This window comes from Mixophyes fleayi, chromosome 2, assembly GCF_038048845.1.
Source record: "Mixophyes fleayi isolate aMixFle1 chromosome 2, aMixFle1.hap1, whole genome shotgun sequence".
In the NCBI taxonomy this organism is placed as follows: Eukaryota; Metazoa; Chordata; class Amphibia; order Anura; family Limnodynastidae; genus Mixophyes; species Mixophyes fleayi.
In genome coordinates, this window is record NC_134403.1 from 259,294,654 (window position 1) to 259,320,492 (window position 25,839).

The 25,839-nt window shown below is 40.0% G+C and overlaps 2 protein-coding genes across 2 annotated transcripts in view; one reads left to right on the forward strand and one right to left on the reverse strand.

Annotated features, from left to right (window-relative positions):
- Positions 1-4,833: 4,833 nt before the first annotated feature.
- FRS3 (fibroblast growth factor receptor substrate 3) lies at positions 4,834-19,266 on the reverse strand. Its single transcript, XM_075195998.1, has 7 exons — positions 18,892-19,266; positions 18,022-18,161; positions 17,350-17,432; positions 15,770-15,956; positions 14,702-14,863; positions 10,721-10,872; positions 4,834-6,257 (listed from the first exon to the last, which is right to left on the reverse strand). Exons 3-7 carry the CDS (start codon positions 17,407-17,409, stop codon positions 5,268-5,270), a joined length of 1,551 nt encoding a protein of 516 aa, XP_075052099.1. The 5' UTR covers positions 17,410-17,432; positions 18,022-18,161; positions 18,892-19,266; the 3' UTR covers positions 4,834-5,267.
- A 1,812-nt stretch (positions 19,267-21,078) lies between these two features.
- Positions 21,079-25,839, forward strand: part of PRICKLE4 (prickle planar cell polarity protein 4) — a 45,028-nt gene continuing 40,267 nt past the window's right edge. The window contains exon 1 of the mRNA XM_075196015.1: positions 21,079-21,144. The gene's annotated coding sequence lies outside the window, so the exon portion shown is untranslated. The remainder of the gene's footprint in view (positions 21,145-25,839) is intronic.

The following is a 25,839-nucleotide window of genomic DNA, read 5'->3' on the forward strand; positions in this document are numbered from 1 at the left end:
ACACCTGTGCCTCAGGAAGGTGAAATGGAAAACCTGCACTGTTAGGAAGCCAGGACTGGAAACCCTTGTCTAGATAGCAATTATTATTGGCTGTAGAATAAATGAGAACATTGTTTACCAACTATAAAAGTTTAATTAATCTGAAAAACCGTAAAAGTATCCTACTTGTATGTACACCCCTTTCCTTACTACATAGTAGATAAGGAAGCTATTGTTTAGGCTTATGGAAAAACACTAAAATTATAGTGGGTTTGTTTTTATGATCAGTGTAGTGACAAGGTTCATAGACCAGTCCATAAAAGCGTCATGTGTCGAATATGAATATAGAGGCGGAGTTGCTCTTTAAAGGATAAGTCCACATTTGCCATTTTCTTAAACGCATGGGGACCAATTCAATTGTTAGTATTACACAGCGGAAAACAATTCCAACGCTATTTAGTGTGATTTCAGAGCACGATAATGCTCCCCGCAATTCAATTGTCCATCAAAGTTTTTGTATTTTTTTATTTTTTTTTTACGGAAAACAGTGTATCTCTGCAAGTTAGAGCCTGATATAAAAAGGTATAGGCTAAAGCACAAGTGAGCAATTCAATTATATGTTAAATAAGCAGTTTTACCTAGCACCTCTCCTGGTAAATAATTGTAAACCTCCTAAAATTAATGACAAAGTATATATTAAAAATGTGATAACTGATTGTAATTTTATTTAAAAAAAAAACAGAAAGCACACAAATATTTTTTACAAAAATTGCAAATCTACCCTATTATGTATATATGTCTGTAGTAATGTGTTTTGAGGTACTTTGGTATGAATATAACTGGAAATTAGTGTAGTGTAATTAAAATATAATAAAAAAAAAATGGGTAGTGTAATGTAATGCAATGCAATTTAAATTTTCACTGCAAAAAATTGCTAGATACTATGGAGTCACAAGGGAATCCCCAGAAATCCCAGAGACGACAGTGAGATTGCTGGAGATTTTTGTTATGCCTTCAGCATGGAAGCGTTAACCCCTCCCCTCTCCTCCAATAACATTCGCATTCACCTATGTTTAACGCGCGGGGGAGGCATTTATAGTTTTTTAAATTGAATTGCACTATTTTGAACACAGCGGAAAGTGAACACGGCAGCGGGTTCCAAGTTAATGGAGAGCGGTTTTTTAAGCATAGCGTTACAAGAATGAATTGAATCGCCCCATGGAGTACCATAAAAGTCTGAAAGGGCCTATTTTGCCAATACAAATTCCTACATGTAATTTACAGTTTGTTACATACATATTAGAACATATATTTATCCAACACAACATTTATCTAAATACAGTCCTCTGACTACCCTCATCTCCCACAGCTTGTCATCTCCTCAATGTCATTTTAAAACTACTGAAATTATGTAGGTGATGTGATGGTGAAGGCCAGCAGTATGCAGACGGCTACTTACGATCCTTCCCAAGTGAATTTTCAGATACTCTGCTAGAGAGTGTATCTAATGTCAACAGTATCTATCAACACTAAAAGAACTCAACTAACCAAGAATAAAATAAATTAAAAAAAAAAAAAAAAAAAACATCCTTTAAATCTAAAGCAGTAAAAGAAAAATCACATGATTCAACAATTATTATTTCTGCATTTTCTTTATTCTTTATACACTCCAAGTGCACATTAAGACATTAGCTTTCTCTAGTTAGAAATCACTGGTCAGTTTTATTTTGCATTAATAACTTCATGAGATATAAAGAGGTATGGAATGGAAAAGGTTCCACGCTGAGCCTGAAATGGAATTGCAACAGGAAGAGCATAAAAAAAAATAATTCTCCACCTGTATCAGAAATATTCAATACTTAAAACGCACAACCACGGATAGGTACAACAGAGTCACATAATTTATCTGGGAATGCCCAGTGGGCCATTAATTCACATGTGTGATTGGAATTGAATAATAAAAATAAAGAAAAGAAAAAAAGAAAATGATACACACATTTTAGAGAATGTAAATGTACAATATTGCATAAATGCAAACACTAGAGAAAGAAGAAACAAAATTCTTCAAATTCACAAGCCACTCACAAACCAAAAACATTTGGGGGTAAATGTATGAAGCGCCGGGTTCTTCAACACCCGCGAGCTCGGCGTCTTTGGCGTTTAAATTTAAAGCGGCGCTGCCTTGTAAAGGGAAGTTTCCCTTTACAATGCAGCGCCGCTTTAAATTTAATCGCTGAAGACGCTGAACTCGCGGAGCTTCATACATTTACCCCTTGGTGTTGGTGCACTGTCCTTGCTCATCAGTTTTGCACAATAAGTGAGGCACCTGTCCAATCCTTTTTACTGTTTGTTAGGCCTTCACAAAAAAAAAAAAAAAAAACCATTTATCTTGAACATTTTCCATACCCCAATTTCTTTAGTTATGGTGTGGATGGAAACAAGTCTGCCTCTGAACATTCTCAATGTATAGTGGAATAGCAATGAAAACAAAACTGGTTTACATTTGACTAAAAACACTTGGTTAAAAGTACTCTCTTGGGTCACAATGCTGTTAACCCAATATAGCTATTGGAATACTGTGTTTAGTATGTAAATGCACAGTAGTTAGGTCAGTCTGAAAACAGATTTTTTTTTTTTTGTTTTTTTTAACAACTTCACTACATATAAACTAATAACCATGTGACAATAGTATACTACCCTATAAAAGAAAATGTCTTTAGAACAAACATGGAACAAAATTAGCCCATGTAGTAAGAGCTCCTGTTCCATCTACCTAGCCTAATAGGATTTTAAAGCTTTTAACCCAAACATAACCACTTACCATTTATTAAGTATTCCAATATCCTTCCCTTAGTACAAGTGACAGAACAACAAGCTAACATGGATAAACTGCTTTTCTTCTCAACATCTGAACACATAACACACAAGAGGCAATTGTACAATTCTCTAATAAATGAGTATTACCGGTAATAGTATTTATGTCATTGCATTCTGTTCAACCTGCATCACCAAAAGAATGATGTAATTAAGGGGTATACAACCTGAGGCTCTATAGTTGTTCAAATAGAACTGCTAGATTAATAGCTGGACAGTCACATCTTGCCTAGATGAGATTTAACAAACAATAAAAGGCTCAGATAGGCCAGGTGTAAAGTGCGGCGAATACTGTGCTCCAGTAAGAAAAGACTCTTACACCAATTTAATCCCATTGTGGAAACAATTACAATATGGAGATTAACAGCTGCTCACAGCACACATATTTAAGTGTTATGTCACATTAACTTATAAGTACTGCATTAGCTTTTACATTTAGAAGTTGCCGAACAAGTCCTACTTGAAATTACAATTTTTCTGTTTTGTTTTTTTTTTGCTTTTTTGTTTTTTTTAACTGTGTTACAGCTCCTGTTAAAGTGCACTAGATTGCCATACGTGGTACACAACATCAGCGGGATGAAACCATTCTGTTTGCAACAACAACTGCAATGGAAGTATACATTTGTAAAATGACCATACCTGGATGAACACGTTACTTTTGCTTGCACTGGTGAACTTGTTAAAGTATATATTGCAGAATATAAAAATGAGATCAACGGCCTACAACCTAAAACTCAGTTGTGGAAATACTTGTTTTTGGAGCTTGTAAAATACAATAACAAATTGAAGTGTAACAGGATAAAAACTATCTTTTGACATCAGTGTAAACAATCAGCGACAGACTGCTTCACATTCAAGTCCTTATATGCCAAGCTTAAGGTAACAAAATGGTGAACTATGCTGATATGTGTGACAGATAACAAAAAACAAAAATCTTTTCCAGACACATACTAACTTGAACCAGAATGGTCAGTATAAAGAAGATAACAAATAAATGTAGCAGCATCTGCCACCTCTGGTTTACTACAATCTCAATAGTCCACACAATTATAACGAAAAAAAATAATAAATTGCTGTAAACCTATATGTTAACATTTAACAAATAATGGTAAATGTTAAATACACAGAAAAAACAACCTGCATTTTTATTTATGTATGTACTGTCTTACCCACTTCATTGTTTGGCTAGTTGTGCATGTTGACGTGTTTAGTCATCGCATTAAGAAAAAAAATCCTCAAAAGCTGGGAAAAGTAGCACAAAGGAGCATAAACAGCTGCAGGGTCTCATGCCTATTTTTCTTCTGGCCTTTTAAGACTTTATATTACATTGTATTTTATTTTAGACAACCCACCACAAGTTATTGACGTCAATTTAGCCGTTTAATTTTAAAATGAATGACAGCTTGAATTATTTGTCTTTAGAAAGACTGGCTCACAATGCTTATAAAGAGTTGTGTAAATTATAGAATAACTATGACCTACAGTGCTGTGTCAGCAAGACTTACACTGGCCACTTCTCAATTTGTACACTGGGAAATCTAAACCATCCATGAGGACTTCTGTTAACTGTGTTAATTAACAATATATATTTATCTAGTTTAACATGGCACACGTAGAAATATTTGGCACTTTTCATTCAAGTAAATGCATACAATATGGGCTTGTTAATAATCCCAATATCCTTCAGCATCTGAAACTTGTTAGTTTCCTCTCAAATATATTATATATATTTATAAGTATAGATTTTTCTTCTTTTAAAGGCCCATCATCTCTCAATATTAGCACCTACACACATCCTAGATTCTGCAAAAATGCAATAAAGGGGTATGTACAATTTCTTACTTCATGACACATGCTAATGTCCTGGTGGTATCACATGAGGTACAAGGTTCAAAATCAGTAATGTGCGTCAGTCAAGAGAAGTGACCTTGAGCATCTGCTCTGATGCAGGACTGAACAATAATTCCTTAGGGCACAATATGGCATGGAATGTTTAACAAAAATAAATAAGAAAAACAATAAGTTAAATAAATTAATCAACAAATGCAAAAATTTTATCTACAAAAAGGTAACTATTGAAAGATAAAAATAAATAATAATAAAAAAAAAAAAGTTTTCACACTGATCATTTTCAGAAAGATGCCATCATGGCCATAGCTGTCAGTAAAGCGTTTAGCTGGCCATAGCTGTACAACAGTGTATTCTCTGCGGCTGTCACAGATTACATTTTTTCCTCCTAAAAAGCTAGACTTCACATTCTATGCAGTGCAAGAAAGTTTGCTCCGCAGAGGGTCACAGCCAAATCTGGAGTGGCAAGAGTACGAGAAGTGGCAAATAGGAACCAAAGAAAAGCCTGGGTAAGAGCCGCAGAAATGGCTTTGTAAAAGAGAAAGACAAGGTTAGAACAAGCAGCTTTACAGGGGAAGGTCTGTGCTGTTATGTCTGGTTTTTCTTGATGTGCCATCATCCCGAGGCATAGCTCTCTGTAGGCTGGACATGGCAGCTGTCTTTTTAAGATCAATGACAGCATAAGAGTCCGCACGGCGGGCTGGGTGATTTGGAGCAGGGGTACAGGTGATCTGGGGTATCTGCCTGCCTTTTCCTTCACTCTTGCCCTCCAGCTCCACCTGGATATAGTTGAGCTGCCTCTGCTCTGTGCGTGGCCGTCGAAAGTCAAAACTGAACACATTGGGTGGACAGCTTCTACGTGGCTGGCAGTCTGGATGATGGTGGTGGTACCCACCACATGCAGTGGCGCTGTCAGCATTCATGTAATTCTGCACAGGGTCATCATGGTACCCATTAAGAGATGGAGTCATGGCATCAGTGGAATCCTCCTCCTCTTCATCGTCATCATCCTCTTCATCATTCTGCAAGGACTGGCACTCCCAAACAGGGGGTAGTGGGGGCAGATTCTCATAGTGTAACATTGCTGTCCTACGATGTGAGCAGCTGTTGTATGGCAGACCTTCTGCCGACAGTTTGAGGCCTCTGTTGGCAGGACCCCTGCGAAGAGCAATGCTTCCTGGTGGCACCAGGCCATTGATGTTCTCATAGGCACACTTGTGTGAACCCCACTGATCCTTGCACTCATTATTATTGTTATGTGGTGGCAAAGGATCTCTTTCTCCTGCACAGACATGGCTCTCACAGTCCCTGTGATGACGGCAGAAGCTCTCTCCTCTCAGAGGCAGTCGTCTATAGGCTGGTGCTGGACCAAGCACAAACTTCACTTCCCCTGGCTGTAGAAAGACCTGGGGATTCCGCTCTTCCATGGAGCAACCTGGGCCAAGCATATGCCTCGATGGATCATGGTATGATGCATGTGCCTCAGGCAAGGAGTGCATGCAATGTCGACCCCGCATTTCCTCTTCCCCGCTAGCTGTATTCACATAGGTGTGAGACTGAGAAGAGATAAGATTTTAAGAGATACATCAAAGGTATGATCCAAATAAAATATACAATTTATAAAGATCAGTTTATACTTATTTAACTACATGAGTGTTCTTTACACCAGCCTATTTTAAATGCTTATTTAAATTTCACAATTAAATCTAAACAGTAAATACACTTCTGAAGCAGAACTGGGATCTCAAAGTAAAGCAACACTACACCTACAATGATATAACATAATAGAATTCATTAACATAACTCTAACAGTTCACTGTAAAAATAGGATCTCTAAAGAGTTTACTCATCACCTATAAAGTGTAAATATGTTCTTATGCCAACATGGAACATTTTAATTAAGAATGTTTCCTTTTATAATCAGTATATATCCATGACATTTAAAAATTAGCTAGAAATATTTAATATATCAGAAATCAGTTTATAGTATTGAACTTGTACATTTCCAGAAATATTTAGTCACTTATGAAGTATATGGACCAGTTTTTAGTATTTATATACTGCAGACACTACTGCAGCAACAAGCATTGAGAATATGCATTTGAACAAGAGGTTTTATTTACATTGGATACATAATGTGTGACATGCATGAACACCATGTTCTATATAATAGAATAGAAGTATAGTAGTTATTTCATTTCTGTCACATCCATAAAATAATTAGCAAGGAATGGTGCACACCCATTTAAGTCAGGGTTAAGCAACTAAAAAAAAAAATGCTTCCTGGCAACAAGTCTTAAGTCAGGGCTATGCAAGATAGGAGAATCCATTCCCAGTACTAAGCGTGTCTGCTTTCATCAAAGGGATGGGACAAGGAACACATTGCTTATATAACATTTACAATAATTACATATTTAGTTCAGAAATATACAGGCTTTCATATAAACTAACGTACAATGTATTCATCTGTATGTACATAAAAACTTCATAGAACCACTTCCCTTCTTAATTAAGAACGGAGAAGTTACCCTTTTTCGATGTTAATTCTTAAGTCTCAGCTTATAAGATGTCTGCATTTTATTAACTTTTCTGTTGGAGAAATACGACAATATTTAAGAGATACGGTGGGGAAAGGGGGGAGGGGAATCAACATCCAATCCCGCCAACCTTATTCCCATTCCCCTGTCCTGTGCACTCTGGACTGCAAGATCTGTCTGCAACGAACTCACTCCCATTCATGACCGCTTCCTTTCCCATTGCTTTGGTCTCCTGGGCTTGCAGAAACGTGGATCTCCCCCCCCCCCCCAGATAGTGCTTCCCCTGCTGCACTCTTCCACGGGGGTCTCTCCTTATCCCACTCTCCCTGTCCTAGGGACAGGCAAGGTGGTGGTGGTGCAGGCAGCACGGTGGGTCAGTGGTTAGCACTTCTGCCTTACAGCACTGGGGTCATGAGTTTGATTTCCAACCATGGCCTTATCTGTGTGGAGTTTGTATGTTCTCCCCGTGGTTGCATGGGTTTCCTCCCACACTCTAAAAACATAATGGTAGGTTAATTGGCTGCTAACAAATTGACCCTAGTCTGTGTCTGTCAGTCTGTGTGTGTGTGTATTAAGGAATTTAGACTGTAAGCTCCAATGGGGCAGGGACTGATGTGAGTGAGTTCTCTATACAGCGCTGCGGAATTAGTGGCGCTATATAAATAAATGATGATGTTGTGTAGGTGCTCTACTGTCTCCTGGCTACACCTTCGGCGTTTATCCCCCTGAACCCTCCCTCTCCTTCCCCTCCTTTGAAGTTCACTCCATCCACCTCTTCTCCCCTCTCCCCCTTTGTGTTGCTGTTATCTACCGTCCCGCCTTCTTCTCCCAATTTCCTGGCTTTCCCGTTATCCTCATTGTGGATTTTAACATCCTACTGACTCCGCTGCCTGTAAACTCCTCACTCTCACTTCTTCCTATGGCTTATACCAATGGACAATGTCCTTCCCAACGTGAAGATCACTCCTTGTCACAGAGCAGGAAGAACACTAGGTCCATCTCCAACTTTTCCAATTCTGTCTTCCCTCTCTCTGACCAAAATATCCTTTCCTTTATCCCTTGCACCTCATTCCACCCAAAGTCGCTCGCACGCTGTATCCCATCACTGACCCCATCATCTTTGCATCCTACAGTTACTTGCTCCCATTTCTTCCCTATCATGTCCCAACGCTGCTGTAATCCCAGCAACTGCCCTTCGTCCCCGCCAATCTAAACCCCAACCATGGCACTCCCCACTTACTAGTCTCCTCCAGTGCTCCCGCTCCTCTGAAAGCCAAAAGAAGTAAGTCTTGCTCCTTTGCTGACTTCAACCACTTTAAAATCATCCTTTTTTCCTTTTATTCTGCCCTCTCTTGCCACACAAACCGATTTCACATCCCTCATTTCCTCCCTGACCAATAAATCTTAACACCTCTTTGCTACCATTAAATCTCTACCCTGCCCCCCCCTCTCCCAGTCCATCACTGTTCTTGACTTTGCCACCTGCTTCAAATACAAAATTTACTCTATCCACAATTATATCTGTTCTTGTCAGACTTGTCTTCACCCACCTGTCCTCTCCATCACTTACTCTGCAACTCTTGGCTTCTACCCTCCTGTAACTGTGCCCGATATCCTCTTCTCTCCTCTTCTTCTACAACTTGTCCTCTCGATATTGTCCCCTCAAAGTTCCTCTTCTCCCTCTCTTCCAAGTGCCTGTTGTCACCTTGCTTACCTTTTTAACCTCTGCCCGCCCCCCAGCCCACCCCACCCCAGTTTCTTCCCCTCTGCCTTCAAGCATGCTCTCATCTCCCCTATTCTCAAGAAACCGTCCCCTGACCCATCCTCTCTCTCTCCAACTATCGCCCCATATCTCTGCTTCTCTTTGCTTCTACAATTCTCGAACGACTTGTCTTCAATCATCTGACCCACTTTCTCTCTTCCCACTCTCTTTTTGACCCCCTCCAGTCTGACTTCCAATCTCTTCACTCAACTGAAACTGCCCTCACTAAAGTAACAAACAACTTACTATCAGCAAAGTCCAAAGGTCATTTCTCCCTTCTCGATCTGTCTGCTGCTTTCGACACAGTAGATCGTTCTCTTCTCCTCACCAGTCATCACTCCCTAAGTCTTTGCGAAATGGCTCTCTCCTGGTTTGCCTCCTACCTCTCTGGTCGCTCTTCTAGAGTGTCTGCATCCAACTATTTCTCTTCTCTCCCCCTCTTCCCCTTTCTATCGGAGTCCCACAAGATTCTGTTCTTGGGCAATTGCTCTTCTCTCTCTCTACACCACCTCTCTCAGTGAACTCATGCAATCATTTGGCCTCCAATACCAAATCTATCTTTCCTCCCATGACCTTTCTACTGCATTCCTAACCCAGGTATCTAGCGATCTCTCTGCTGTAACTACCTGGATGTCACATTGCTTCCCCAAACTGAACATCTCCAAAATCGAGCTCATCATCTTTCCTCCTGTCAATGTTGCGATCCTTCCCAACAAACTCCCTCTTGGTTGACATCACCACCATCTCTCCTGTCACCCAAGACCACTGCCTTGGAGTCAACCTTGAGTCAGCCCCTCATATCCAGTCCCTCACCAAATCCTGCCACTTTCTCCTCCGTACCATCATGAAAATCGGTCTCTTCCTCTCTCAGAAAGCAACCAATTCTGAATTATTCACTCATTATGTCTCGTCTTGACTATTGCAACCTCCTTCTCACTGGCTTTCCTGACCTTTCTGACCTTCAATCCATATAGAATGCTGTGGCTAGGCTCATCTTCCTCTCCCACCACACCTTTTCTGCTTCTCCTCTGCGTAAATCCCTTCATTGGTTCCCATCAGTTTCAGAATTCAGATCAAGCTCCTTACCCTCACTTACAAAGCCCTTACTAAAACTTCTCCCCCTTACCAGCACGCAATAAAGAAATAGAAAAATACCCAAAAGAAACAAAAAAAAAAAAAAAAAGATACATTACAAAACATTTCCTGCCCATTGATCGTTTCACTTTCCTATTTAGAAATGTTGGATCCAAGGTAAGTAATGGTTTGAATTTTTAATTTATGCAATTCCAAACAAAATCTTTTGAGAACTGGAGATTTCCATTGACAGGTGTAAACTCATGTTGAAAACATATGTCGAAGCTCTCCCCATAACCCCCTCATCCATTTACACTACAATAGAGCTTAGCAGGTAGCTAACAGGGACTTTTATTGCAGAGAATCCATAGCACTTCAGAAACATGTATAGGTCTAGCAGTTATTGAACCACAATTCAATAGAATAATGGAACGAAAGGGAGGGTGGAAAAAAAGGATGTTAGCAGATAATTTCATAATTGGGGAAATCAATCTTCTTTAAATATGCAAGTATCCGTATTGCTCTCTATTTGTGTTTTCAAATTTGTAGGACATCACTTGCAGCATTTTCTATTATATTGCATGGGGTACAAGATAGATCTCTATACCTGTACACAGACACACACACACAGAGGTATTTTAGGTACCTGGTCATCGGGTGTTATCAAGCCATGTGTAGATTCCTCCCCTGCAGAAGGATGTCTGAGGTTACCCATTGATGGGTGACGTACTGAAGGGTAGGATGGTCCATCACGAGGAAAATTGTGAAACCCGTTAGGAAAACCAGTGTATCCTAAAGCTTCAATGTGAGAGGATATAAATACAAAAAAAAAAATTCAGTGCAAAATATATTTTAAGCACACACATTATTTATATGTCTATATACACTCCCCAGTTACCTCACTAATAGAGTATCTAACATTTCTCCACCATTTACAAAAGGATTTCAAATGTGAAGAAATTATATAAAAGGACTGTTGTACATCACTGAATGTTTCAAACAATGAAAACAAAACCTAATAAAGTGGTGTGCCAATGTCAGGTGACCAATGAACATGATGCAGCAGGAGGTGGATGGCACTTATCCATTCCCTCACTATTGTAGTATTTTCATATTAAGTGTATCAAAGCAACAATTCATTTCAAGTCACTTATTTAACAAAAATTACCCAAAGGGACTTATCCATATATATTCTACTTTTCCTTCTAGGATAGGATACCAAGAGATTTCGTTAGACCTAGTTGTTTACAGGGAACATGAAAATGTGCTTCCGTGCAAGTGTCTCTATAATAGCACAACATTTACCCATGTGTTATGACAATATCCACATTTGATAACGAACTATACTGTATGAGCTGAAGAGCAAAAAAAAGCATAGCCGTTTTGAAATTTTTATACAAAAATTGGTGCATGTAACTGATATGTAACTTAGGGTTTCTGTTGCCCAAAGTCAATCAAAAATATTTTAAAATTACTAGATTGCAACTTGCACTCTTATACTATGCAACCCTTATTCTTGCACTGAAGATAAAAAAAAAAAAGCCATTGGGCTGAAGCTTGCTTGTCACAAGCGGTTTTGTGTGGAAAATGCCCATCTTTCACAATGTTGGACAATATAGCATTTTACTATTACTTATTCTCTTCAGATATTTAATGGCCATATGGCCCTTCTGGCAAATGCCAGAAGGGCCGATGGTCATATGGGCCAGTCCCGGGCAGTCCGTGCATGGTGCAGGCTTCCAGAGAAAGGATGCTGTATAGTCCATAATTATTCCTAATGAATATTTATATAAACTCACAGTTTATACAAAGATAATTTAGTGGTGTTAATATGTTTACTGTGTTGCATCATATGATTTGGGGGCACCACTGTGTGGCATCATATGATTTGGGGGCACCACTGTGGCATCGTATGATTTGTGGGCTCTATGTTGGCTTAATATCAATTGGGGGCACGTACTCAGACATGAGGGAAGGGGGAGAGTGTCAAGATAATGTGAGAGGTAGGCTATTAATTTAATGCTGGAGTTTAGGTGGGGACTAATTATTTAATTGGTGCCATTTTATTTGTGGTATGATGTGGGTCACTTTAATTTAATATTGGGCCTAGCAATTTAAGAAGGGGTGATTGGACCTTTAATTTAAGGCTGTGGTGGTTTGGGGGCCATTAATTGTAAGTGGGTCTGTTTGGGGGAAAAACAACATCTATTTATTAAATGTGAATATGAATTATTTAATGGCAGTAATGGGTGCGGGAAATAAGTATATATTTTTTTTATTTTATTTTTTTTTAAAGTATATTTTATTGACATTTTTACAGTATCAACAGCATACAGGTTAGACTGTAAATCAAACAATTTGTTAATAAAAGTAAACAAATAAGAACCTTGTTATAACGGTACATATCAAGTGAATTGAAGGTGAAAAGAAGAAGATAGAAAGAGAATAAAAAGTAAAAGGGGGGAAGGGGGAGAGGGAGAAGGAAACTCAGCCCGGCATCCTGATGTCAGCAAAGTGTTCAGTAAACCATTTGCAATCGAGGTTTCAATATCTTACTTTTCATTTAACTTAAACTCTGATTTTGATTGGTGCCTGGTAGATCTGTTGCGTAGACCGCCAGACAAGGTTGCCATGTGTTTTGGAACTTAATAGGTTTATCATTTATTATACTTGTAATGTGTTCACAGCGATAAGTCTGCCATATCCCGTTTATGATTTCAGCTAGAGTGGGGGGGTTCTGCTTTTTTCCAGTTTGCTGCCACTGCAGTTTTAGCGGCGTTCAGAATGTGGCCCACAAGCACTGCCGCTTGTTTGCCAGTGCCTGGGTCAACTCTATGTAAGAGTGTATAGGAAGGACATGGGGGTAGTTGTAGTTTAGTTACTCTGTGTACTAGATTATGGACTTTTTGCCAGAATCCCACCATTTTAGGGCATGACCACCATATGTGATGGAAGGAGCCCTCTTGTCCGCAGTTCCTCCAACATAAGTTAGAGGAATCAGGGTAAATAGCTTTTAGGCGAGTGGGGACCAAATACCATCTATAAAGTCATTTGTAAGCATTCTCCTTAGTCTTCACACATATAGAGCTCTTGGCGACACGTGCTCTAATCCTAGCCCATTCCTCCACCTCTAATATCTCTCCAAGGTCTTCCTCCCACTAAGTATATATATTTTTTTAAACGTAAATGCTATTTGATTTATTGCTGGGATTATTTGGAGGGAGGGAAATTTAATGTGAATAATAGTATTTTAATGGTGAAGCTGGAGGGAGGCCCAATTATAAAACATGGGTTGTAATGATTAAACACCATGGCTAGTTGGAGTTTTCTAAATTACATGTACCCATTTTTTTTCCAAATAGGGCCTCCAACATTCCAGGGTCCAGACAAGCAGCAACTAGACACCAGCAGTACAGGTAGGATAGAGCAGGACTGTCTGCCGAATTTTGGGGACTGTCTCGTTAAGTGAGATTTGGTCCAACTACAAGGTCAGTTGGGAGGTATGTCCCACTTCACACTGTACTGCTTGTGAATGCAGAGCTGCATGCAAATAACAGTATTGCACAACAGTATTGCTTGTGTATTTATCTAACATTTGTCTAAAATGATAACCATGTAACATAATAGGGGCCCCCGAGCATTAATCCAGCTCTGGTTAGGAGGAGGGAGCAGATAGCTCCTCCCAGTCCCTGGATAGGACACAGCCTGCAGAGCAAGCTGAGGAGCTCTAAGTCTCCCAAGATTTGTTAATCTTGTGAGACTAAGAGCTTCCCTGCTCGTCTACAGGAAGTTCTCAAAATGATGGATGTCAGCAGCACCAGAAGCATAGATATGTACAGTGGGCTGGGGGTGTCAATGTGCCTGGGGGGATGGCGTGATGTGGCTGGGAGGGCGTGATAAATGTAATGTTTTATTATAATGTATGTATCAATGCCCCATGTTGGCCACACCCACAACACAATGTGGTCACGCCCTTTTCGGCGCACAGTTTCTTTCCTGCCGTTACTAAAGTGGGCCTGTGTAATTTAAAAGCCAGGACCGATTTTTAGTCCCAGTCTGGCCCTGTCTGCTGCACAGATCACCTCTTGCCCTGTATTTATTCCACTGTTATACCACTACATTTTAGCTTGCAAGGCTGCCTGTACCCTTTTCTGCCCGCAGATGTCAGTGTTCTATCAGTCTACATCAAATCTCTAACTAGCATACAGGAAAACATTTATTCACTTTTAAGGGGGGTATTCAATTGTTAGCGAGATCCCCGGAAAAGGAGCGCTCGAAAAATATTACCGTTAATACGGTAATTACTCGCTGAAATCCAGCAAGTAAATTACCGTATTAACGGTATTTACGCGCATATTACCGTATTAACGGTAATATTTTTCGAGCGCTCCTAAGAATGCTACATATGGTTATGAACATCCAGGAGTGAACAGGATTATCTACATGAGCATCATTTTTAATTTTGGGGGGGGAGGGATATGGGAGTCTCATACATGGTGTTGTGTACATGAATTGTTACCAAATGCTATGTTTCTGCAAGTGTAATTTCTTTTCCACTCTAATGACCTCTAATTTCGCTGTTCCAATTTCTCAAAATATGTGGCTATTAAATTTGTCTCTGGCTCACCTCCAGGAGTCTGCGGGGTTCGGGGCAAGTCAAGTTCTGCTGGGTGGCCGGCCCTGGTGATCATGACTGGTTCTTCGACGACGCTGATGCTGTTCCGTTGCATTAGTTCCTGAAGCAGGTTGAAGATTTCTTCAGCACGAGAGCATTTAAATGCAAAGATACCTGAGGGGGAAAAAAATGGAATTTCAGAAATGAAGAAGAGCCCGAAACTTAACTGGAAACAGATGATGGCAGAAGGAGCGAAAGAATGATCAATATTCCATTAAAGCAATTTTCCCCTATCACATGACTTATTGGTTTGTATATGCTAAACTACAACTTTCATTCAGTATAAAATTCTACCTTTCTTCCTTCCTTCTGTAGTTCAGCATTTCCAATCTATATCGAACATATCCAAAATGCTCTCCCCAGTTCCTCATGCCTTTGAGCCTCCCTCAACTCTGCCCAAAGTTTTACTCCACACATCCAGCCCCACATGCTGTCATATCACTTTCTAATGCAAAATATTACCAGAATATACTTTTTATTCACTTTGGACATTATTAAAACCCATATCCATTTTCACATTATCTGCTACCTTGAATACTAAAACCTCCTGCTATCCGCACTTTTTGCAAGCTTTATCTGCTACAATCTGTTCCAAATCTTCGGATGAATCTGTTATTCTGCTGCTGGTTCACAATTCACTGCACCACTCTGTAAATCCCTACAGTTGCTCCCCATTATCTCCAGAATGCTATTCAAACTAGCCATCCTGACTTTAAAAATACCTCAACCAACATCTTCCTCTTAATCAGTTCTAACCTCCACACATTTTGGCCAGGGCTCTAAGAGGCATGGAGGGGGAAGGGGCACCTTAGTAAAATAATTTACAAGGTAGTAGGACAGTATTAAAGTAAAAGTCCATGTAGTATTTTTTTATTTTTTTTTATAAACAAACTCCCTTCCCACCTACTAGGAAAGTCATGGTGGCTCCACTGCCAGGAGCAATCTGTCTTTTTTAGGTTAGTGAACTATATTTAGTGTATGTAAAATAATTCCTGTCGAAAAGATAGGACAAATCCATACCCTGACCAGTCTGACAGCGCCGCCCACTCTCAAAGGAGAAGAGATTGGAGTCATATCCATAACGGCGAAGACAGAGGTATGGCCATCTCACAGCATCACGCTTCCGGGTGTGTAGGACCAGTTCAATCTGTGTCAGCTCCATAATTCCTGAACCCAGCTCCGTCCCCTCATCATCCACATTGGTGACCTGCAAACAAGTAGATATAAGCATTGCTTTCCAATTTAACTTATTTGTTAGTGTGGAAAATCCCTTTAAATAGACCCTTCTAACTTCTTTTTAAACCCTCCTTTGTTACAGAACTACTTTGGCTGAGAATCTCGCATATACTGGGAATCTCTGCAGTTCAGCTTCTGACTAGATGCGGGCATAAAATAAAAAAAGTTTGTAAAGTGGAACATCCCTTCAATTAATAGGTCTAGAAATTATTGTAAAAGACAATAACTACCCTTATAAAAATAGCATTACATTTCAGTATACGGTTAGAAAAACAATTCAAAGAAAACCTGACATGTACCACAAGACCAAACAGATCTGTTTTTCCATTACCCTTTGATATAGACCGATCAGCCACAACATTAAAACCACCTGGCCAATACAGCACTGACCCGTCGAGCCATGGACTCCCCATGACCTCTGACGGTGTTCTGTGGTATCTGGTATCAAGACATTAGCAGCAGATCCCTTGGAGGCCAAGTCAACACCTTGAACTCTTTGTTGTGTTTCTCAAACTATTCCTAAACAATTTTTGCAGTGTGGCAGGGAGCATTATCCTGCTGAAGAAGGCCACTGCTACCAGGGAATACTGTTGCCATGCATGTCAAAATAACATCCACATGAATGCCAGGAGGAAAACCCAAGGTTTCCCTCAAGAACATTGCCCAGAGCATCACACTGCATCCGCCAGCTTGCGTTCTTCCCATAGTGCAACCTGGTGCCATCTCTAACAAAGGTAAACGACACACTGGCCATCCATACAATGTAAAGGAAAACATGACTCATGAGTCCAGGCCACCTTCTTGCATTACTTCATGGCCAAGTTCTGGCACTCACATGCCCATTGTAGGTGCTTTCTGACACCTTTCTATCCAGCATTAAGTTTTTCAGCACTTTGTGCTACAGTAGCTCTTCTGTGGGATTGGACCAGACGGACTAGCCTTTGCTTCCCATGCACATCAACGAGCGTTGGGCGCCCATGATCCTGTCGCCAGTTTACCTTTCTTGGACCAGTTTTGGTAGGTACTAACCACTGCATACCGGGAACACCCCACAAGACCTGCCGTTTTGGAGATGCTCTGATCCAGTTCTCTAGGCATCACAATGTGGCCCTTGTCAAAGTCACTCAGATCCTTACGCTTGCCACTTTTTCCTGCTTCCAACACATCAAGTTCAAGAACTGACTGTACACTTGCTGCCTAATATATCCCACCCTTTGAGAAGAGCCATTGTAATGAGATAATCAATGTTATTCACTTCAATTGTCAGAGGTTTTAATGTTGTGGCTGACCAATGTAAATTTGCACCAAAACGTCCATTTCACACAAAGCAGAGTTTGAACATTGTATGCAATGTAGTATTTTACTTTGAACTTGGTGGGATGATTGTCTGGGAGTCCGTCTCGACAGCTGCAGCAGCTTCCCATGATATTAGCACATTAGTTTTCCTCTACAACGAGAAATATAAATACCAGTATTTTAAATACAAAAGATATTAATGTCATCTTTTTTATACACATGAAGCCCTGGGCTGAATAGATATGCTTTAAAACGTTATAATCAATAATATAGCAATGAATACATTATGAGTTATAGGCTCACCGATTCTAATGCCTGCCACATAAAGTATTACAAGGTCATTACTCAGTATGCTATTCCAAAACAATAGTTCACCTGCTTAAAATCTGACTGGATGGATCAATTAACCAATTTTTAAGACAGACTTGAAAATTACTAATATGGTGAGTCATATTGCATGATCTGTGGAATATGGTTGACCAAACTGACTATAGAGCCATTGGTTTGGTGATCAAGTACAACAAACGCATCTAGTTACATGTGGTGAGCATAACAATGGTGACCCATTTCAATTATTTTTGGGTATTAAACAAAGACAGGGTACAGAAGTGAATAAATGGCAAAGGAAAACTGCACAATGCCAGACATATACTGGGCAATCCTACCGATTGGCTAGGCTGCAGCACCAAGCCACCAGATCATTTTCCAAAGACGCCCAGGTGCTTTTTATTTTTTTTTACCTTGATGAGGCCATGGGTGAGGAATCTTCTTAGTGTTCAGGGCCCATAAATCCCACTCTGTTGCATCACCTCCCTGCTTGTTGACATGGAACCAGTCAGACCACCAAGGGCTACATGGCATCCATCAGCCCAAGTGTCACCTGTAAAAGAATCACAGCATTTAACTATAGCTCAAAAAAATGGAGTGTTCTAAGGTAGAATATAGTGTCTATGAAAGCACTAATCAATTTATACATTTTAAAGGACATATGTAGTGGTTATTTTCACTTTAGTTTTCTATAAACATTCATGCAGAACGTCATATGACTCAGTATATATTAATAAGGAAAGGGGAGCTGTCAAATTCCTTGCTTGACCAACACAAAATGACACATCTTCAGAAAAATTACACCAAAACATGCTTGTATTTACCAACCAAAAACTTTTGAAAACATTAGCACCCTTGCTTATATTACAAAAAAAAAATCAATAATCTTTGCAAAACATTAGCAACCATTTTTAGATGTTATATTAGTGCTCTTTATAGTGACAAATTGCAAAACTTCATTCAATGCTATTTTGATAACAGCACAATTTCTGCAGCAAGAGCATTATTTCAGTGCTTTGTCAGTGTTATGAAGAAAGGTGGGTATTGACAGATTGCTTAAGACATAGCTGCATAAAGCACATGCCATGTGTGTGCGAATATATATATATATATATATATATATATATATATATATATATATATATATATATACACACACAAAATCACACTCACATTAACACACAATCATTCGCATAAGCAATGATGCGTTTATGTACAGCCACGAGCATATATTGTTCTCCATAGACATCTGTACACGGCTATGTATACACACGTATACATACATCCATACATGTCTCCTGTCATTTCCAGCCGTTTTCCCCCTGCGGCTCCGTCTTCGACGGGTTCACCCTCACAAACAGCTCTCATGGAGCCGCTTCCTCCCGTGGTCACATTCACATCACATTCCCGGAGTCCGTGCTCCCCCCTCCAAGAAAGCGCAGGCCTCCCCGTCGAGGTCAGAGGTTACAGACGGAGGATCAACAATACGAGCTCGGGATAGAACGGCTCCACCTGGAGGACCGGCCGGCACAGGCTGCAGTGACGTCACTTTCTCCACTGCTCACACCTCCACTTGACGTCAGAGACGTGCACATTGGTTTGGTGCTCACACGTATACATTGATTAATATAGGTTTAGATCGTTTATACCATCGTATACTGTACCAACAAAACATGGTCAAACATTGCTCGAAGAAATGGCCTTCATACACATCTAGTCATCAATTTGCAGCTATCATAGGTGATTGTCTTAAATTCAGCTGCAAATACACAAGAGAACGTACACATTTTTCACTTATAGTCTTAGAAGTTTTTTCTTTTTTGCTTCATAGTTTATCTGCTATATATTAGATTACCTTGATTTTCTCGTATTTTCACATGATTATATATTTATATTTCTCTGGTAAAGCTCCCTATTTGTACAGGTTATTCCCTAACAACTGAGTTACCAGGGAGATATATCATAAAAGTACATAGATAAAGATCGCATATTGCAAGAAAACAAGCTTTTTTTCTGCATTTTTTTTATTTTATTGACAGTGCCAATTTACTTCTTTGGGCCACAAATATTTGGACATGGATGTCCAAAAGCAGAGAAGAGAAGAAATGTCACGTGTATTGTATTGCACTGATTCTGAGTGAGACATACTCCATTTGCATAGCGTATCTTTGCATTATTCACACAGAGCATGCTCAGAATGTAAACATAAGCAGGGCCGAGGGAGGGGGGGGGCGCCGACGATTTTTCTTTACATTTTTTTTTTTTTTTTTCAAAACTAATTTTTTTTTCTTCTTTTTTTTTTTTTTCCGGCGGGGGGGGGGGGGGCTCGGTCGTTGGTGGGGGGAGCAGGGTAGTTAAAGGTAGTTAAAAAAAATCAAAACCATACTCACGTGATTGCGGCGCCGGCGTCCCTCTTCTATGCTGCTCTGTGCTCCATTGCTCCAGACTGACTGAGTGCCGGGTGTGACATCATCATGTCACTTCCAGCATTCAGTCAGTCTGGAGCAATGGAACACAGAGCAGCAGAGAAGACAAGAAAGAAGAGAGAAGTGAAGGGAGGAAGACCGGGGGGCAGCATGACACAGAGGGGTTAAAGAAAGGAGGGACAATAGCAGTATGACACAAAGGGGTTAAAGAAAGGAGGGACAAGCAGCATGGCACAAAGGGGTTAACGAAAGGAGGGACAATAGCAGTATGACACAGGGGGGTTAAAGAAAGGAGGGACAATAGCAGTATAACACAGAGGGGTTAAAAAGAGGGACAAGCAGCATGGCACAGAGGGGTTAAAGAAAAGAGGGACAAGACAAGCAGCATGGCACAGGGGGTTAAAGAAAGGAAGGAGAAATGCAGAGAAGCACAGGGGGTTAAAGAAAAGAGGGACAAGCAGCATAGCACAGGGGGTTAAAGAAAGGAGGGATAAGCAGCATGGCACAGGGGGTTAAAAAAAGAGGGACAAGCAGCATGGCACAGAGGGGTTAAAGAAAAGAGGGACAAGACAAGCAGCATGGCACAGGGGGTTAAAGAAAGGAAGGAGAAATGCAGAGAAGCACAGGGGGTTAAAGAAAAGAGGGACAAGCAGCATAGCACAGGGGGTTAAAGAAAGGAGGGATAAGCAGCATGGCACAGGGGGTTAAAAAAAGAGGGACAAGCAGCATGGCACAGGGGGTTAAAGAAAGGGGCAAAGGCAGCATGGAGGGCGCAGTGTGATCATAAGGGGGCATAGCATGGTGATGATAAAGGGGCACAGTAATGTGTGTGTGATGGCACGGAGCTTTTGGCAATGTGTGTGTGAGGTAGATGGTGGCTAATTAATGGCTGCTATTTTGTTTGCGGGGTAATGGGAATACTATTTTAATGTTGGGGCTGGAGGAAGGCTAATTATTAATCATGGATGTTATTGATTTAATGGTGGGGCTGGCTGTAATTTTCTAAATGTAGCCATTTTTTTTCCAAATAGGTCCTCCAACATTCCAGGATCCGGACAAGCCGCAACTTAAGAAACCAGCAGCCACAAGTGGTAAAAGTGAGAAGAACAGGTAGGACAGAGCAGCATAGTGTGTGAAATGTTGTGATTCTAGTAGGGACAATGCCAATGTTTGGTGAGCCCAGTGGGCGCAGGCCAAGACTGAACTCTTTCTGTACACACTGCATTCTTCCTATACTACACAAGGGTGCTAGATGTCCTGAAAGTCAGGAGTGCTTGGATAAATGTCACGCTCCGGGGAATTCAGGACCTAGTGATTTTATTGTGCTAGCCACGCCCCAATGGTGCATTGCCATGCCCCTAATTGTGTGACCATACCCATACGGCCGCGCAAATTTTTTTTGCTTACTCAACTATAAGGGGGCTCCATGAATTTGTTGTACCGGGGCCCTGAATTTCTCTTGGCAGCCCTGAACATAAGCAACTGCGGCTATGCAGATCTGCGAATTTTTGTCACTTACGCATACTTGCCAACTTTTCCTCGTGGGCTTCAGGGAGATCCCGGGGGAGGTAGGTGTGCGGGGGCGGGGCTTGACAAATTGCATCATTTTGCCCCCGCCACCCCCAAACGATTGTCACAATTTTGGCCAATTACAGCAGGGGTAGGGGCTAAGATGACGCAATATTTTTTTATATATAAAATTCCTGATTGCAAATAATGGAATTTATTTGAATTATTCAATTATATATGGCTTATGTGTTTTATCAGGGATTATATATATATATATATATTTATTTTTATTTTATTTTTTTTTATGTTTTAGCTTGTGTCCTGTCCGACAGAATACATGTTTTGAATATATTAGGATTTGCCAAGCGTGTTTTAACAAAGATTAAAAAAAAAATGTTTTATTTGTATGCACATATGCACGTAGGGAAGTTGTTCTTGCTGTTTTAGCTGTGTTATTCAAGTTAAGTGACGCTTCATAGCAATTGCATTCTAAACATAAAAATAATTGGTTTTAATACATATTAGCAAATTGAATTTAAGTGTCTGAGGGGCGTGTGTGTTGTCAAGCAGACGCTTCTGCTCAGTGGAGGGCTGGTAAATTTTAACCTGGGGGCGAATACTTGTTACAGCAGCCTATTTTAATGGGAAAAAGTGCAGGTGGTCCAGTGACCCAGCCCAAGGTAGCCCACTATGGGACTGGCCCAGGGGACAGATGCCCCTCAGCCCAGCCTGTCCCTTCATCTGGTACTCAGACCCAGATACATCTTCAACTCTGAATACACACGCCCCCTCCTGCACTTGTCACCTGACCTCCCCTCCGGGGCTTTAAATTACATGCATGAAACTTAAGGTACAAACATTAATGTTAACAGGGGTATTCAAGTAATAGTATTGGGCAGCACGGTGGTGAAGTGGTTAGCACTTCTGCCTCACAGCGCTGGGGTCATGAGATCAATTCCCAACCATGGCCTTATCTGTGTGAAGTTTGTACGTTCTCCACGTATTTGCATGGGTTTCCTCCGAGTGCTCTGGTTTCCTCCCACACTACAAAAATATACTAGTAGGTTAATTGGCTGCTATCAAAAAAATTGACCCTAGTCTCTCTCTCTGTCTGTGTGTGTATGTTAGGAAATTTAGACTGTAAGCTCCAATGCGACAGGGACTGATGTGAATGAGTTCTCTGTACAGCGCTGCGGAATCAGTGGCGCTATATAAATAAATGGTGATGATGATGATGAATATTCTAACCATGATATCAATTGATGTGCGCCAAGCAGTATGGAGTTGTGGAAATAGCATAGTTAATTAGATATCTTAGAAATTGTCTACATAGACATTTGCCATTTTGGAGACATTTTTTAGGCCTCTGAGGTACTAATAAATTACATGTTATATTTCCCCATGGACTTCAGTGGGATTTAAAAAACAAACAAACTTGAGTGCATGCATGTGTTTCTCTTGAAAAACTAGTTTCCCCGAATGAAAATTTATGTCGGCATAAATTCTTAATGCTCCTGGAAGCTGTGAAAATAATAACAAACAAAGAAAATATACTTTTCCTATGGCTGCAGAAAAATAAATAACAATGTTAGGAAATCATATTATTATCAAATTAGAAATGTCATATACTTTACCTTGGTAAACAAGTATATCTGTAGTGTGCCAAAAAAGTAAATAGTATAGTCCAAAAATATATTTTAATTGTGCTATAAAACTTATTTTCCACCATGGGAACCAAAAATTTCCCAGAAAAAATAAGACGATGGGTCCAAATTTTAGAAACGGGTGATCTACTGCAAATGCACATATACTGTCAGCGCCCCATGATAAGAGGGGCAGATTCAGCAACATTGTAGTAATGTAAAATACACTACACTTTAGGAACATGATTGGAGAGGTAATTTATTAACAAAATAGACAAATTCTTATTTGATGTTTTAAATACTTATAGGGGGGAATTCAGTTGACCGGGAGATATTTTTTAACACCGCGTTAATCCATTTTAACGCGTTTTTTTTGTCATTTTCGAGTGGGTTAACATTTTAACGCTCTGTTTTTTTTCATGAAACAGTCCTCTCGCGCTCCAGTAGAAGGTCTATTGAAAGTATGGGGTGGTTCAGAGCCCGCCGCGTTAAATCTATTCAATTGTTTTTTAACGTGGTGCGCTAAACAGGCCTAAATGCTCTTTTATATCGCACCTCTTTGGGGTGTTCTAAACATAAAAAACCTAAGAAAACTACTTGAAATCATGTAATAATGAAAAAAAAGATAGACTATGTTTATCAGTAATGCATAACATGTAAAAGTTGATTTTATTGTGAAAATACAATGGGGGAAAAACATAAAAAAATAAATAAAAATCACTAATTAAATATATATGTGTGTTTTTGGTACAAATAAACGTACTAATGTGTTTTGACATGGTATACATGATTCTATAGTAAAAAATAGTGAAATAAAAAAATATGCTAAAGTAAGTACTGTAATGTAGAGATTATCAAATAGAATGGATGTGTAATGCAATCTAATGTATGAAAATGTATGTCAATCCTTTTTTTGTGTTATACATTACCGCGTTAAACACTCCCCTAAGAACTCACAAACACCAATAATTAACGCGCGGGGGCAGCGTTCCCTCTTTTTCAATTGAATTACGTGAGTTTTAAGGCTGCGGTAACTAAAAACAGTCGCTATAGCAGTTAAAAACCCGCATATGATTTTTTTTTTTTTTTACGCTGGAAGGGGGGGGGGGAGGACTCGTGGTCAATTCAATACCCCCCATAGTGTTCTAATCAAAGAATTGCTTTCTGGTTTCTCCAGTAACCTGCAAATTAAGTTGTGACTGTATACTAGTGACCTGTAACTCAAGGGTCAATGCACTGTAGTAGGGTGGCTAGCCTGCTCTGGTGAGCAGAAGGCAATAAGTTAAACTTCAGAGAGGCCTTACTCTTAAGTACTAACTCTTTCATTACCTTACAGTGGTTGGTTGTAACACTAATAGCAACTAAAGTCAAATTACAGCATGCATGCTCTAGAACGCAAATATGCAATTATTGACCTTTCTCAGGCACAGCCATCACTATATTCCCATTTATTTACTCCATTAAAAGAACAAGGGATCAGTGCATAAACAGTTATATACACTCATTTACAGTTAGAAGCAAATCCAGTTTAAAGGGTGCAAATTTGTACCTAGACAAACCGAGTTGCATACCTCCCCACAATTTAAGATTTCTAAATCACAATCACGGTTCCTCCCCCGGGGGCTTGTCTAGAACTTCTGAAGCACTAGACCATCCCTAACCTCTCTTCCCTCCCCTAAAAGCACCCTTGAATTGCCACATGCTCCAGAAGCACATGTCTCTGGTGTGTGTGGTAGCCACTCATCATTGTCACTGGGGACAACTTCCCATGAATCAGATCAACATGCCGAATCTTGAAACCCCTCAAATCAGGATGGTCTGAACTAAATCGGGACAGTTTGGTGGTATGAGTGCAGTTCAACAGGTGCAAATGCAATTTTTTGCATTCAGGCAAAAGCATGTAGCATCAAATAGAGGGCAGCTTTATTTTTACATTGCAATTTAGAGTTGATCTAGGATGTACCTCCCTTCCCAACTCTAATGGGTATATTTACTAAACTGGTTTGAAAAAGTGGAGATGTTGCCTACAGCAACCAATCAGATTCTAGCTTTCATTTATTTCGTACATTCTACAAAATGGCAGCTAGAATCTGATTGGCTTCTATAGGCAACATCTCCACATTTTCAAACTCGCAGTTTAGTAAATATACCCCTAAGGGAGGAATTCAATTTGCTGCCGGATATCGCTGTGAATCTTTGCTCATTTTCAGAGATCTCGATGGACTGTTCCAGAGACACATCGTGGCACCTTGTACCAATTTGAATTCCCCCCTAAATCTGTTGATACGTTTTATATTTTCCCCACCATACTGCAATACAAGGTTTTCACAAGGTGCAAAATTACACATTCTAGGTGGATTTACTTCTAACTCTAAATGGACCTATAGGTGCCCATGTCCCTAACTTCCAGGGGACTCTTCCATGTTTTTAGGGTTTTTTTCTGAAATTATTTTTGTGTGTGTATTTTGTAATGCTTATCAATAGTTTAGCACTGTACAATACATTTTATTCTGCAGGCTGGATGGTTTCAGCATCTATCTTCTTCTATATAATGTATACATTATAATTGTTAAAAATACAATATGTCCAGTGGCAGTTTCATGTTGTGAGATGCAGTGCATGTGTATGTGTTCAGTGCCACAACAGTCCATTG